The 15634-nt window shown below is 52.7% G+C and overlaps 1 protein-coding gene across 1 annotated transcript in view; it reads left to right on the top strand.

The window, feature by feature from the left end:
• cdkal1 (CDK5 regulatory subunit associated protein 1-like 1) overlaps nucleotides 1-15634 on the top strand; it is a 203727-nt gene that overhangs the window by 20392 nt on the left and 167701 nt on the right. Inside the window, exon 4 of the mRNA XM_072716755.1 lies at nucleotides 3487-3571. Coding sequence (XP_072572856.1) covers nucleotides 3487-3571 — 85 coding nt within the window. The remainder of the gene's footprint in view (nucleotides 1-3486; nucleotides 3572-15634) is intronic.

The following is a 15634-nucleotide window of genomic DNA, read 5'->3' as shown; positions in this document are numbered from 1 at the left end:
CCCCCCCCCTTACCCCACCCCCAGCTGGAGTGTGAAACCTCTCGACGTGAGACGTTCCGGCCGCGGGTACGAGGTGATGGGGAGAATGCCAGGCAGGACTCTGTTCGCTCCCGATGAAATGGGCGACGTATCTGGCAGGAGAGGACCTGTCAGATACAGAAACACTAATATCACACCCCCCCCCCCCCAGCTGAAACATTTAAGGTGCTATTAAGGTGTTACTGATGTTTTTTTTTTTACTTTATAATATGTCTGTGATGATCTTCTGTTTGACAGGCAGTAGGTAAGTCCCCCCTCCCCCCAGCTCCCCTGGTGAAGAGCACAGTAGTGTCAGGTTGAGCAGGTCAGACCAGACCTCTCTCTCTCTCTCTCCCCAGTATGTCCTAGGGCCTCCCTGGGGCCTCTGCCCAGTGGGCCAGACCCGGAGCAGATCCCTTGGGGTTCACCCAGCCATCTCTCTGCACCACACGTCTGTGCCTCCTCCGCTTGGACCCCTGGATCTGGAGGAGCAGTGGTCTGTCGGGATCTGCGGGCTCCTCGCCGCGTCGCAGAGCGAGCCTCTAACCCCGCATAGAAACCTCGTGACCCCGCCCGTCTGGCGGTTACCCACAGCTCCCGGGTGATGGGAGGACGGGGGCCATGGCTGGGGGGCGGCCGTGGGGCTGGGGCTCCCTGCTGTGTCTCTCTAATGGACGCATCCCCAGGAAAATGAAAGTAACTATTCAAGCACGAGTGTCTTGACTCCTGGCAGCTGACTGTCTCTTTGATTCAGGGTGTTTCACTCCCCCAGCACGTGTGCCTGGGGGGGTGCCGTCATCTGGCGGTTTCTCTGACAGGGCCAATCCGCTTTGTACTACGGCTGTGTACCTTCTGCCTGTATGTACCTGTAGAGGGACATGCAGGCTCGGAGCCGGAGGCTGCGTCTTTCCGTGCTGTGGAATCCCGTGTCTCTCCTCTGCTGTAGGAAAGATGTTTTTCCAGCCGGGGGCGCCTCTGTAACGTTGGCCAGTGGAGCTGCAGGCTGATGGGGGCAGGATGTTTCGAGGGGGGGTGTCCTTTGGTCGAGGTTCATCTCCCTCTGTCCTACTCTGTGAGAAACTGAGCTGGTACAGACACACACACACACACACACACACACACACACACACACACACACACCCTTGTTGTACCTTAACCCCAGCGAACCGTTACAGAGCCCTCTGACGAGTGTTTACACGCAGCTGAGCGTTAAAAGCCACCTGTGACTTCGCCCTGTTTTTCCTTTATCAACATGGTTATTATTTTAGCCGTGCCCCCCCCGGGCAGGCTCTCTCACCGTCCTGCTGCCCCCAGGGTGACCGGCGTGTCCTGGGGAGCGAGCTGCTCCGTGATTCCCAGGCTCCTCGGGTCGCTTTCGCCATTCCCGGTGTACCCCCCCCTCCCCCTCCCCAGACAGACGTACCTGTTGGAACGCTCCCACCAAGAGGAGCCGCTCCTGTAAACACCCCCGGCTGGGGGGGGGGGGGTGGCTTCCCCTCCCTATAGGCAAATACATGCAAATACCCTGGTCCCTCCCTGGCCGCTTCCCACTTGAGCCTGGAACGTGCGGCTTCTCCACGTTTCCCGTGTGCCCCCCCCACACTGCGCAACTGCACAGATACCACACCCAGAGGGCTGTCCAGGGGGCCGCTCCCCCCCTCCCCACGTATCCAGCATGTGAGATTAGATTTTCAGGGTATAAAGCTGCTTTCCATCCCCCATGCTGGAAACCTCGACTTCCCTCTGAAACCCTCTGAGTCAGCAGATGATATTTTTGAGGGGGGAGGGGGGTTCGAGTGAGGCCCCCTGACAGACCGGCAGAGTCGTCTCTTGAGGTGCCCGTCTGACGTTTTATAGCCTCAGCGTGAGCATCGGGGGTCAGAGCCCGACGCCTGTGTCCTCCCAGCCCCCCCCACGGCTTTATCGTTTAACGCACTCACACTCTCTTTACTGCCTTTATTTGTTTACTGCGGCACGGCGCGGCTGCGGCTGGCACGGCAGGTTCCCACGGTGCCGGCACGGATCTCGCCGTGCCTGCGTGCGGCAGGAAAGGGCTTCAGATGTCACACGCTGAGCCCCACGGCGCTGCCCGCAGACTCTCCTCGTGTGGCCTGTAACGGTTGGTCTCTCTCCACACGGGCGGCCGTTAAGGGCCTGTTTTTAAAGCTGCATCTATTTGTTTTTGGTGATTGAAGGTTTTTTTTTGTTTTTTTTGCTGTTGGGACGGTTTATGAATTGATTCATTGTTTTTTATTTTACTTGGTAAATATTTAGTACAAATGCTAATGTTGGCAGTACCACTAATATAAATAAGCGATAAATTTGATAAAGCGATAACACTGTTTTGGCAGTGTGTGGCTAGGCTAGATGTTTATGTCGCTGGGCCTTAGATCAGATGGTCGCTGGTTCTAATCTCAGGGTCGGCAGAGTGATGTCACCGTTGAGCGCCTGAGGCAGTCCCTTAAACCCCAACTGCCTCAGAAGTTGTGTGAGCCTGTTCTCAGTTGTATGTGTGCCCTGCTAGGCCTGAACTGAAAAAGAGAATGATCCCAGAAGGTCTGCAGGTCGTATCCCCTTGCCCCCGTGCTCTGATCACTCCGGATTTCCCACTCCCTCTTTTATGGGAACACCGCCCCCCCCTTAAAGTATGTGTGACACGTGGGTGTTTCACTAGCTGAAACGTTTGTCCCCCAATATGAAGTCTGTACGTTCTGTACCATGAAATCCTGTCTCTCGCCGCCAGCATGTGTGCCAGCCGACACTGCCCCCTACAGGTCAGTGTGAGTCATCACGGCTGCCGGCTGTGTTTGTGACACAATGGCGGGGTCCTGAGTGGGCGGCTGGTTCCTGTGCTTCCCTGTGAACGTCCAGTGTGGCATGCTGGCCTGTCAGAACATCGACAAGGCTCGAGCCAAACATTTCACTTTAATATAAATGCCCGCCCCCCCCCCCCATCCTACATGTGTCTGTCGCTCAGGGGTAACAAAGCGACATTACTGTTTTGGCAGGCCAGCGCACCTCCCGGTAAACCGTCCATCTTCCCAAAAGAGTGCCACGGGTCTCGGGATGTGGCTCTGGACAGCTGTGGTGTTCAGGGATTGTTGGATGGATGGATGGATGGATGGATGGATGGAGTGCAGTTGTGCTAATGTGTGAAGAGCTGCATGGACATGGTACAGGGAGGAGGAATGTCTTGTGTGAGCCTGATGTTCCCTCGTTTTTTCTCCTTGCCCCCCTCTCCATGCTGGTGGGGTTTGTTGGGGTAGGTGGGTGTATCAGTCATGTGACCTGAGACTGAGTGACCGACAAGAAGCAGAACGTGGTTGTGTGCTTACGCTTAACGGCGGGGTCCGTTGGGGCTATCGTGTGTGGCCGCCCCACCCCCATGGGGGGTATGGGGGTCGTGGGTGTGTGGGTCGACGCTGAGGGTCTCATGTCACCCTCCTCTGTCCCCTTTGCTCCCTGCAGAGGATCCAGCTCATGCAGACGTCTGGCTCCTCAACAGCTGTACGGTGAAGAACCCGGCTGAAGACCACTTCAGGAACACCATAAAGTAAGGGGCGCACCTCCGCCGTGGTGAGCGTGGGTGGGGGCGGTGTGGCGCCCCCCCGGAGACTCCCTGGGGCCATTTCTGTACACGTGGGCCTTGTCTCCGCAGCTTCTCTCTTTGCTTTCCTCCGATGTGTTTTTCTCTGTGGTGTCTGAACTGCTGCTGAACTGGCATCCCCGTCAGCCAGTTGGGTGGGGGGGACTTAAGAGCGCCCCCTATGGGCTGGTGGGCAGTACTGTGGCGACGCATGTACTTCAGCCGTCACTGATCCATGCTTATCGACGGGGTCAGCCTTTGTCCTGTAAGGCTCTTTTTACTTTCCATGGCGTTGGTGTGTCGTGAGGATGCGCTTTAGGGCTGGCTGGAGCAGCTAATTAAGAGGAATTAAGCTAATATGAGAGGAAGTAGCCTGAGGCCTCTGTGCCGGCCTGTGCCGGCCTGTGCCGGCCTGTGTCCTGCTAACTCCCAACTGCACCTATTAATCTACCCTGTAACTGAGGAGGAACGAGGCTCTGATAGTGTCTAGCTGTCTGTGGTCCAGGTGTGGTTACATTATGGGGACATTTGGGGACAATCGGATAAAAACCTCTTATTTTGACATTTTGGGGACCATTTTTTCAGAAATTCAGTTTTACAAAAATCCGTGACTCCAATCAAAAAACCAAAAATACCGAAAGACTTGTATTTTGTTTACTTATAGTTGTGGTTAGGCCTGGGTAGGGGATAGGGGTGTCATTATTGGGAATAGGGTCTTGCCCATAGAAATGAATGGATGGTCCCCACAAAGGTACAGGTGTGCGTGTGTGTGTGCATGTGTGTGTGTTTGTACGTCCAGAACTGCAAGGTATATAACCAACCTTGGCTGTAAGGGAAGTAAGAGTTAGTGTACGTTTATGTTTGGGGGGGCGGCAGGTGGAAGCTTCCCCTGGCTTTGGCAAGTGCCACGCTGTGGTGTTGTGGGGGGGGGGCGGGGGGTAAAGGCTGATTGCCCCACAGTTTTCCCAGAAGCACACATGCATCAGGACACCCCCGATCCAGCCAGGGCGGTGTCTGGAGGAAAAGCAATCAAGATTGTATAGTCCCCCCCCATGAATGTCGGGGGAGAGACTTCCAGCGCCCCCCCCCTCCAGGATAATGCGATTACGTGCTGTTGTTGCATGTGCTTGCGCTCCGCGGTTTCCTGCACTAGTGATTAAAATGCGCCGGACAGCCAGATGCGTCCCTGGCAGACCGGTGAACCCTGCAGCGTTTGCATAAAAACCGTCAGATTAAACCACAGGCTGCTTTACATGTTTATTGTTTTCCCTTTTGGGGGGGGGGGGGGGACGGCATTTGAAGGTGAACTTCACCCAGCACTCCCACCTGAGAGTTTTAGCTGTTGTTTTTTTTTAGGTGGGGGGTGGGGTCATTATCGGGGACAGTTTTGCAGGAATGTCTTCCTGATGTTTGCACCCAGTGAGGTAGGTGGGTGGGAGGGGGGGGCAGTCTGTGCTGTCATCAGTCACATGCTCCAGTTTCAGTAGCTGGATTGGGAGGCTGCGGGTTAAGATTTGGAGTGTCATCTGAAATATCTGATGAAGGAGGGAGATGGCCGGTATGGTTATTTTTAACTGGGATGGCGTCGGGGGCCGTGGGCCGGGAGAGGACGGCAGCCTGCCTGGGGGGGGGGGGGGACACGCCCTTCAGCTGGCCGCCGCCTTCGTGCTGCTCTTCATGGTAAGTGGACACTTCTCAAGTAGGGAAAACATGAAGCCCCCTCACCGGCACCTCCTGGTGTCTGATCCCGGAGGCGACATGTTTGCACCCCCCCCCCCAATCTTCGGCGTCTCCCCGGTGACGCAGGCTGACTTAGAGCTGAGTGCCATCACCGCTTAAACCCTAATGAATATGCTAATGGGTGGGGGGTGGGGGGGCTCTCAATGACGAGCCTTTTGGAGACAGCGCCTCAAACACTTTGAAAAGGATTTACCATGAAAGGGGGTGGCTGCGCAGTGGGGGGGGGGGGCGGGGGTGCAATTAATGTGCCATTCAGCTGCAGCGGGCGACTCGCGCCCTGTGCCCGCTTTATGTCTGCTGGGGGTCTCTCTCACCCCTTTGTTCCCCCCCCCACGAGGCCCCATCGCCGCTGGATTCAGGGTGGGACGCGTCCCTGAGGGTGGGGCATTTCCCGGGGCAGAAGCCAGCACCTTTCTGTAATAATCACGTGTCTTGGCCCCCATGTGACTCCTGTTGTCCTCGTCTAGTCACATGACTTGGCACTGTGCCCCCCCTCATGACCCTGGTATGATGGTGCTGGCTAGCCCTTGGTCCCCCCCCCCACCCCCCACAGCTCACAGTGGTCACGAGCTTCCCGCTCCCCTCCTGGTACAGCAACGTCTCCGCCACAATTGGACCTTTCTCTTCTTATTTTTATAATATGTGGCACCCCCCCCCCCCCATTTAAAACACTAATGCCCCTTTACCTCCTTTACATCCCCCCCACAAACCCAGTCTTGCACACTCAAAGGCTGGTCTGTTGTCTCTTGTTACCAAACTGGTCTGTAGGGGGCAGTGTCCTCTCACAATCTTCACTTGTCTCCAAGCTCAGCTTCACTAGGATGCTCCGGGAGAGCAGGGCCTGATGGGTAATCTGTGTGCTCGGGTGCTCACCCTTCACCTGGTAAAATACGCCCCCCTGTTCCATGTGGGTGCTGTGCCCCATGAGGACTGAGAAGGTGTCTGTAGGATTATCAATTGGTGGCTCAGTGTAAAGGCGTGTTCAGTGTGGTCTAAAGCTGCGTTCAGTGTAAATCTGCGTCAGTCTGCATTTCCAGCCTAAATCCCAGATGCTTTGTGTGTTATGGGTAGGACACATAGCTTTGAGTTGAAGCAGCAAGGGAATCAGATCTTGGCAGAATGGTGCCACCCTCCATTGCACTGGATGAACAGGACAGGCGTCTGGCCAGCCTTGAACACCAGGTTACACTGACGGGGGGTAATTCTGCTTATCCTCACTCCTCCAGGATAAGGATTTGAATCCTGATCAAGAGGAGGGCTGTTAGTGATCCATACCCATCCCAAGATCAGTGCCCCTCCCGTGATCTGTGCCCGTCGGTTATTACTGCCCCTCCCTCAGTTAGTCGTCCTTAGTGATCAGGACCCATTTCAATTATACGTGGGCCTCTCTGACCATTAGGGTACTACTGCCCATGATTGTTGATCGTTAGTGATCAGTGTCCCTCCTGTAATCAGTGCCCCTCGGTGATCACTGATCCTTAGTGTCCTTCCCGTGATCAGTGTCCCTCAGTGATTAGTGTCCTTGGTGATCAGTGGCCCTCCCCAGATTAGTCTTCCTTAGTGACTTGTCTCCTCAGTGCCTCTCCCATGATCAGTGGCCCTCAGTGATTAGTGTTCTTTAGTGATCAGTGCCCCTTTGGTGATTAAGATTCAAGATTCAAAGTGCTTATTGTCATATGTACAGTAGAGAAGTGCATTTCTCTGTGCAATGAAATTCTTACTTTGCTGTCCACACAAAAATGCCAAGGTACAATATAATGGAAAAAAAATAGAAAATAAAAACTTTTGAGTGTAATGTGCAAAAGAGCATAATGTGCAAAAATGACAGTATGAGGTAGTATGGTAGTATGGTATGGTAGTATGCTAGTATGATATCCATTAATCATACTCCTGTCGGCTGTTTAGGCAGTGGGGAAAAAGGAGTTAAGTCGGGAGGTTCTAGATTTCACACTTCTGTACCTCCGTCCTGAGGGCAGAAGTGTGAACAGTCCGTGTTGGGGGTGTGTGGGGTCTTTGAGGAAGGAAGCAGCACTCCTCTGGACTCTGCGGTGGTAGTTTCTCTGTAAAGAGGGCAGCGGAGTCCTGATGATCTTCTCCACAGTCTTCACCACTCTCTGCAGGCGTTTGCAGTCCATAGCTGTAGTGCTACCAGACCACGCTGTGATGCAGCTGGTCAGTGTGCTCTCCACGATGCAGCTGTAGAAGTTGCTGAGGATCTTTGTTGACATGCCAAACTTCCTCAGCCTCCTCAGGAAGTACAGCCGCTGTTGAGCCTTCTTGACCAGCTGTGTGGTGTTCAGTGTCCAGGTGAGGTCCTCACTGATGTGGACGCCCAGGTACTTAAAGCTGCTCACGTTCTCCACTTCAAGCTCCCAGATGAACAGTGGCTGATGAGGCCTCTTCCTCTTCCTCATGTCCACTATCATCTCCTTTGTCTTGTCTGTGTTGAGGGTGAGGTTGTTGTCCTCAAACCATGACACCAGACCGGCCACCTCTCTCCTGTAGGCTGCTTCGTCCCCTCCAGTGATGCGACCGATCACTGCGGTGTCATCCACGAACTTCTGGATGATGTCGTCTTTGTGGGCGGCGACACAGTCGTGAGTGAACAGGGTGTAGAGGATGGGGCTGAGGACACAACCCTGTGGGATGCCAGTGTTTGTGGTGATGCTGGCTGAAGTCCTGTCAAGGTCTGCCAGTCAAAAAGTCCAGGAACCAATCACAGTGCAGGCCGAGTGTGGTCAGTCCGTGCTCCTTAGTGTCATCCCTGTGTGTGCTCTGTGTTGGTTGCTGCCCCCCTTCCTCAGCGGATCTGGCCTGGGGAGTTTATTACTTTTGGAGATATGGGGCTTCATGGCATCAGGGGTGGGGCAGACAGACGAGGAATTTCACCTTAATGAGGTGGGGGGGGGGGGGGGGGGGGCACAGAGGAGCTTCTAGCAGCTTTACCCTGGCGCTTTTTATGGGGGTGTAATTCAATTTGCCGTGTCTGGGAGGTTGTAATGAGGCTGGGGCTTATTAATAAAGAGGCTCGAGACGTGGGTTTGGTGGGGGCGGGGGTGTCATTCAACCTCTCCGTCCCTCCCTGCTGTTCTGAGTGGGGGTCTGTTAGCCATGCGTCTGGGCCCCCGATGGAGCACTCTGGTCTCCGTGTGATTGGAGGAGGTTTGGTTTGCCCCCCCCAGGGGTGTATCTACATCTGCCTCTGGCTGCATGCATCTCACCCGGTTCTTCTGCGGATGGGTTCGTCAAGCTCTTCTGGCCCTCAGGCTCTCGGGTCCTGACGGTGACCTAAACTGGAGTCGTCACTGGCTGTTCGGGTTGAAGCAGATCAACCCTCTCCCAGCCCCCCCCCTCTCTCCCAGCCCCCCCAGTTTGCGGGTCCCGTTACGGGAATCAGGGCACCTGTTGCCTGTTATTGCTTTCATGGCCTTCACTCTGCATTGTCTCTCGCTGAGTGAACAGCAGGTTCCTTGTCTTGCTGATTCCTGCTTCGATTCTGGCCCACGACACATCGACTGTTTGACCTTGTTCAGAACGAGACAGAGAGAGAGACAGAGAGAGAGACAGAGAGAGAGACAGAGAGAGAGACAGAGAGAGAGACAGAGAGAGAGACAGAGAGAGAGACAGAGAGAGAGACAGAGAGAGAGAGAGAGAGAGAGAGAGAGACAGAGAGAGAGAGAGAGAGAGAGAGAGAGAGAGAGAGAGAGAGAGAGAGAGAGAGAGAGAGACAGAGAGAGAGAGACAGAGAGAGAGAGACAGAGAGAGAGAGACAGAGAGAGAGAGACAGAGACGGAGACGGAGAGAGAGAGAGAGACTATTGCACTTCACCTAATGTTCTGATAACTTATCAACATGATACTTAGGACCTGCATTTGGTTTTCTGCTCTGACTATATTGTACAAATGTAGCCCCCACTTTATTATTTAATAACATGCATTAGTCAAAATGGTTAAAATGATTAAAATTAATATTTTTTCATATCAGTGAAATGTAGCCTAGACAATGAAACTATTGCGAAAGCTGTCAGTTATGTAATTTTGCTGGAGTGATGTCAGTATAACTATCAGTGCATCTTCTAACTGTCTACTTTGGCTGCGAACCGGCGCCGCTCTGACTCCCCCGACGAGGCGGCGCTCTGACTCCCCCGGTGAGGCGTGAGCCGCGTCTCGCGCTGACAGTGCGGCTGCTCTAAACCGTTAACATGGGCGCCGAAATGACAATCAACACGTTCTGCCGCCACAGTCACACACACACGCCGCGTGTCCTGGGTTTCTCCCTCCTCGATATTCCGGTTTCCCTCAGGGCAAGAATATTTTTGGATTAGCCCCCCAGTGCTAGGCAGTGACCCTGCGAGGTTTGGTTTCTCTCCACTGCAGAGACAGAGTTCTGTCTTTTTCCCTGATTCGCACAGACATGTGCGAAGGGGCTGCATGATGCACTGTGGGAAACCTGTCTTTACACACACATAAAATTTAATGACATCCCATTCTTATTACATAATTTAATATGGAGTTGACCCACCTTTTGCAGCTAGAACAGCTTCAACTCTTCTGGCTGTCCGCAAGGTTTAGGAGTGTGTTTATGGGAATTTTTGACCATTCTTCCAGGAGAACATTTGTGAGGTCAGGCACTGATGTTGGATAAGAAGGCCTGGCTCGCAATCCTCCGCTCTAATTCATCCCAAAGGTGTTCTATCGGGTTGAGGTCAGGGCTCTGTGCAGGCCAGTCATGTTCCTTCACACCAGAATCGCTCATCCATGTCCTTATTTACCTTGCTTTGTGTACTGGTACATGCTAGAACAGGAAGGGACCATCCACAAACAGTTCCCACAAAGTTGGGCACATGAAATTGTCCTAAACGGCTTTGAATGCTGCAGCATTAACAGTTCCTTTCACTGGAACTAAGGGGCCAAGCCCAACCCCTGAAAAACAGCCCCACACCATAATCCCACCTCCACCAAACTTTACACTTGGCACAATGCAGTCAGGCAGGTACCGTTCTCCTGGCAACCGCCAAACCCAGACTCGTCCATCGGACTGCCAGACAGAGAAGCATGATTCGCATCTCCACTGCTCTAGAGTCCAGTGGCAGTGTGCTTTACAGCACTGCATCTGGATGCAGCTGCTCGGACATGGAAACCCATTCCATGAAGTTCTCTATCCACTGTTCTTGAGCTAATCTGAAGGCCACACAAAGTTTGTAGGTCTGTAGCTATTGACTCTGCAGACAGCTGGGGGCTTCTGCACACTGTGCACCTCAGCATGCGTTGCCCCCGCTCTGTAATTTTACGTGGCCGACCACTTCATGGCTGAGTTGCTGCTGTTCCCAGTTGCTTCCACTTTGTTATAATACCACTAACAGTTGACCGTGAAATATTTAGTAGAGAGGAAATTTCACAAATCGACTTATTCCACAGGTGGCATCCTATCATGGTACCACGTTTGAATCCTCTGAGCTCCTGAGAGAGACCCATTCTTTCACAAAAGTCTGTAGAATGAGTCTGCATGCTTAGGTGCTTGATTTTATACACCTGTGGCTATGGAAGTGATTGGAACACCTGAGTTCAACGATTTGGAGGGGCGTCCCAATACCTTTGCCAATATAGTGCATGTGTGACCGTCTACTGCGAAGGAATAGCGCACAAGCCCAAACACATACAAATAAGAATAGAATAGTGATACTTCATTCTTCCTTTTCTCGCTTACCCCAACTTGCTCCACTTGAGACAGACAGACACACATGCAGGTGAGAGTTTGGGGGTCACAGCACAGGGTCAGTCAGCAGGCAGCGCCCCCGGAACTGGGGGTTAAGGGTCTCGCTCAGGGTCCCAAAGGCAACATCAGTCAGCCGACCCGGGGATACAGACCGGTCGCCTTTCGATCATGGGAACGATTCCTCCCCCGCCCCAGACACACAACCCCCACCAACTCTTATCTGTACCCCCATAATGTGGAGGCATTTTTAAAACTTCCATAAATAATCACGCAGCAGCTGATCTCTCGAGCAGCGTTTGATTGAATGTCTCAGATGGACGTGGCATGCGGCTGATGTGTTGAATTATCTGCGGCGTTGCGTATTTGCGAATGCGTTGCTGCATTTCATCTTGCTTTACTGTGCTCTTTCAGTTTAGCTCTGTTTCACGTTTATATCAGCATTAATCTTTATAATGATAAATATATATCACCTTATATAATTTGCATAAATATCTATATCAATTTGTCAATATTTATTTTGAAGTATTGACTGTTGATTGTGGTGCTGATCGTCCCCATCGCTCTCCAGTCCCTGGAAGCCTCACGCCAAGCCAGTAAGCTGCGTTCTGCTCCCGATCCCATCCTTAAACGTCTTTAGTTTAGCTGATCCTGTGTTAAACATGTGACTATGTCCTTAAAGTGGGTTTTGTTTAACCTGTCCTGTCCTTCAGTTTTGTCTACCCTTATTTGTCTTGTTTGTTTATCTGACTCTGACCACATCCGTAAATGTTTTGTTCCTCCTTAAATGATTTGTTTGGTAGTTCTGTCCTAAAACAGGTTTCGTTTGACCCATCCCATGCTTAAACCTGTTTTGTTTTGCAGATCCTTCCCTTAAGGGGATTGTATTTAGACGGTTCCCTCTTGAACATGATTTGTTTAGCAAATTTGGTCCTTAAACATTTTTCATTTAGCTGCTTTCTTCTTTAAACGTGCTTTGCTTAGCAGATCCTGTCCTTAAGTGTTTTGTTTAGCTGTTTTCCTCCTTAAGCGTGTTTTGTTTAGCAGATCTCGTCCTTAAATGTTTTGTTTAGTCGCTTTCCTCCTTAAACGTCTTTCGTCTATCAGATCCTGTCCTTAAATGTTTAGTTTAGCCGCTGTTCTCCTTAAACTTGTTTCGTTTAGCAGAATCCCTCCTTCCACCTTTTGTTTAAAAGATGTGTTTTGTTTAGCACTTTTCTTTTTAGCCACTCTTCTGCTTAAATGCTTAGTTTGGCAGGACCCCGGCCTTAAATGCCTTCTTCCAGCTCGCTCCTCTGGCTGTGCTGAGGATAGGTGTCAGCTGGCCAGCAGCAGCTCTGTCACGCCGGAGCATCGCCGGGAATGATGCCAGGATGAGGGTGCTTTGTCTGACGGGCATCCCGATGTGTTCGGGCAGCAGGTGGTATGTGGTGGTCGGCAGAATCGCTACCCCTGCCCTTACAGGAACTGACCAAGGGCTCCGTTTCGGGGGGGGGGAGTCGTTAAGGTCCTCTACTCTTTTCTTTTGTGAGGGACTCCTTACAGTGGACACTCTTACACTCTTGCAGTGTGAATCCCTGCACACGGGGGCCCCTGCCCCCCTGCACGTGAAGGTTCTCCTCTGAAGGCACTCCTGGTGCCCCTGGCATGTCGTCCTCCCCCCTCCCTGCTTCCCGGGGTCTCCTCCCAAGCCTGTACTTGCTCTAAGTATAGGATCAGGCTTGAAGGGTCTGTGAGCCCCAAAGGTCACCAAATATGCTCTAAGATGCTATAGCAGGTAAAACCAGGTTTATCCTGTGTAACGGTGGCCGAAACCTGAAAAAGAGAGAGAAGTAAATCCAACTAAATTAACCCAACCAGACCCCGGAGATATTGGCTGTCATCACCCTGATGTTTGTGAGTTTAACTGGCATTTTCTTGCAATCAGATGAATGCGGAAGTGTGATCCTGCGTTGTTAGGGACCTGCATGGGATGCAGAGCGGTAATCAACCAGATTGTCAGGAAGCCTCTTCCCCTGGAAAGGGTCGGGACAACGCTAATTTAATCTGGCCGCCTACGCTGACGTGTCCGTGAGGATTGGCGTGTTTGGGATACAGCTGTTCGCCTACTCTATCATCCATGAAGGATATCGATCAGAATCCCACCCTCCCCTCACGTTAAAACAAACGTCAATCTATAAGCTGAGTCTGCACTTCAGTCAGACGTGGGCGTTCCTGTTCACAAGGCTGGGAACCGTTGGGTCTCATGGATGTTACTAGAACATGTAACCAGCATGTGTTTACGTGTGAGCTGAGCCGTGTCAATATTTAGGAGCGTGGCATTAATATATACGAGGCTGTCTTCCAATAATCGATGGCAGTTAAAGTAAAATATCTGCAGCAGTGTGCGTGACGGTCGATTTACAGCGATCCACGTCAAGTACAGACGCACTGAGCCCACTGTCAGGGAACATCGGCGACAGTGAAAACATGCAATGTTCTGTAAGGGGGGGGGGGTGGCATGTTAGGGCAGGCCTCGCTAGAGAGTGCAGTTGTGCTGCATACCATTTTCTGGGACCCCTCTCTCCATCGGCACGACCCTGGGCGAAATGGGTCACCCATCGATACCCCGACATTTTCCAGGTCCTATTAAAAAAAAAAAAACTGTAGTTCTGAAGGTGACCTCTCTGCCGACCTCCTGCCCTCTGATTAGACTATGGCGGGTCACTTTGTGGCTTTGAAGGGGGACTGGAGGGTTCTGCCTTTGTCCTGTGAAACCCTGGCTTTGGTCTCGGTGTTTGCCCCCAGCCTGGTTGTGATCTGATTGGTTGGTCCCGCCTACTGTAGCTGCATGGTATAGGTGAGCATCTCTGGTTCTGTTCCATCTCTAAATCTCCTCTCGCTCTCCTCCCTCGCTGGTTCTTCGGGTTTGATCCGCGGGCGAGCCCGTGTGGCTTTGGCAGGACGGCATCTGCACTCTGTCCCCTCGACAGGATTGGTTCATTCGGGCTAATTCACTTCCACTGTATTTATATGCAAATAGGAAAGTGAGGTCGATGTGGTGGATGATGAGGGCTCAGCTGAAGCTGGGAAACTGCGTGAGAGTTTTTGGAGGCGTCGTCATCATGAATACATAGATATAACTGGTCAGCAGACGTCTTTGTTGTTTTGCTGTGTGGGGTTTGTGTCTTAATTACGACATCCATACGAGAGTCTCAGAAATAGCGTAATCCAAGCTGGGAGCCCGTTAGGTGTTTATGGGAGGTATTGTGAGGTGTAATTGCATGCAGTAGGCAGGGCTGTTGTCTGTGTGTGTGCGTGTGGAGTGCGTGTGGAGTGCGTGTGCAGGCCTCCCTCCCAGTTGCACCATGGGTAAACAGTGAAAACGGCCGGTGCCTGTTTGTTTGTTGTTCCCACTCTTGTAAATCCCGCTTGGGCAACAGTCGCTCCTCAACCGACGCGGTGCCCGAAGCACAATCCGTACGGCCGAGCCCTGGCGTGATGCGGAGTGGGCGGTCCTGCCTGGTAGCCCCGCCCCTGAACCAAATCATTCTCATAATTTGCCTGGGAACAAGGGTGTACATGGTGGTGGTAGTGGTGGTGGGGGGGGGGGGGTAATCCTTTATTCTTGTGTGTGTAAATGAAATCCAGGGGTACGCCCTAGTCGCTGGCAGGAGTGGCTTACTCATTAATCAGCCTCATGTTTAGGTCGCCTGCCCGATGTCCCTCCCCCTATCATGAAAAACAAGAGCAGATAAACACACCCCCCCCCCCCCCCACAATGTAACTGCCTTCTGTGGTTCCTGTTTTTTTTCTTTTTTTTTCTTTTTGCAAGTAGGGAGGAGTCCGGGTTTCTGCCTCAGAGGAAACAAAATCTGTTTGAGTCTGTCAGGGGGGGGGGGGGGCGGGGGTGTCGTTCCCTGAAATGTTTGGGAGGCAGGGGCCGTCCTGTGGGCCCCCACCATCCTCGGGGGGGGGGGGCGTTTTGGGCTCCCGCACTCCCCCTCCTCGTCTTTGCGCACGTTTCTTTGAGATCTTTCCTTCTTCTTTTCGTTTGTTGTTTTGTTTTGTTTTTGTTTTTGTTCTGTTGAATGGCAGATGGCAGACAGGGTTAATCCCAGGACCCCCCCCCCAGGTCCGACGCTCAGCTGCTGCTCTATTTACTCTGGGTAACTGTAGCCTCCCCCCACCCTGCATCTGTTTGACGATCTCCCTGGGCTGCTGCCCCGTTAGTCACCTGTCTGCGAGGGCCGGTGGGTGCAAGCTGACGGGGCGTCGTCCTCCCGAATCCCCCCTGGGGGGGGGGGGCAACTGGCCTGTTGGAGAGTGCTGTCGAGTGCTGTGTCACTGCGGGGGCGGCGTTTGACTATCCGAGGCCCGTTTACCTGCCGGACGCGTCTCCATAATGAAGCGGCACGTGAGAGTAGCGGCGGTTTGGAGAAGCTGCTGTCTTTCAGTTTATTTACTGCCTATTTTCCGCTGCTGCCCCTCGGCTGCTGCCATGGCAACCTGGGCCGCTGAGCAGCACGTTAGAAGCAGCGCTGTGAGGGTTTTATAGTCCTGTGCTCTGCGCCGTCTCCGCTCCCGTCCCTGTGTACC

Source organism: Paramormyrops kingsleyae, chromosome 9, assembly GCF_048594095.1.
Source record: "Paramormyrops kingsleyae isolate MSU_618 chromosome 9, PKINGS_0.4, whole genome shotgun sequence".
NCBI classification, from domain to species: Eukaryota; Metazoa; Chordata; class Actinopteri; order Osteoglossiformes; family Mormyridae; genus Paramormyrops; species Paramormyrops kingsleyae.
This window is presented reverse-complemented; position numbering and strand designations above follow the sequence as displayed.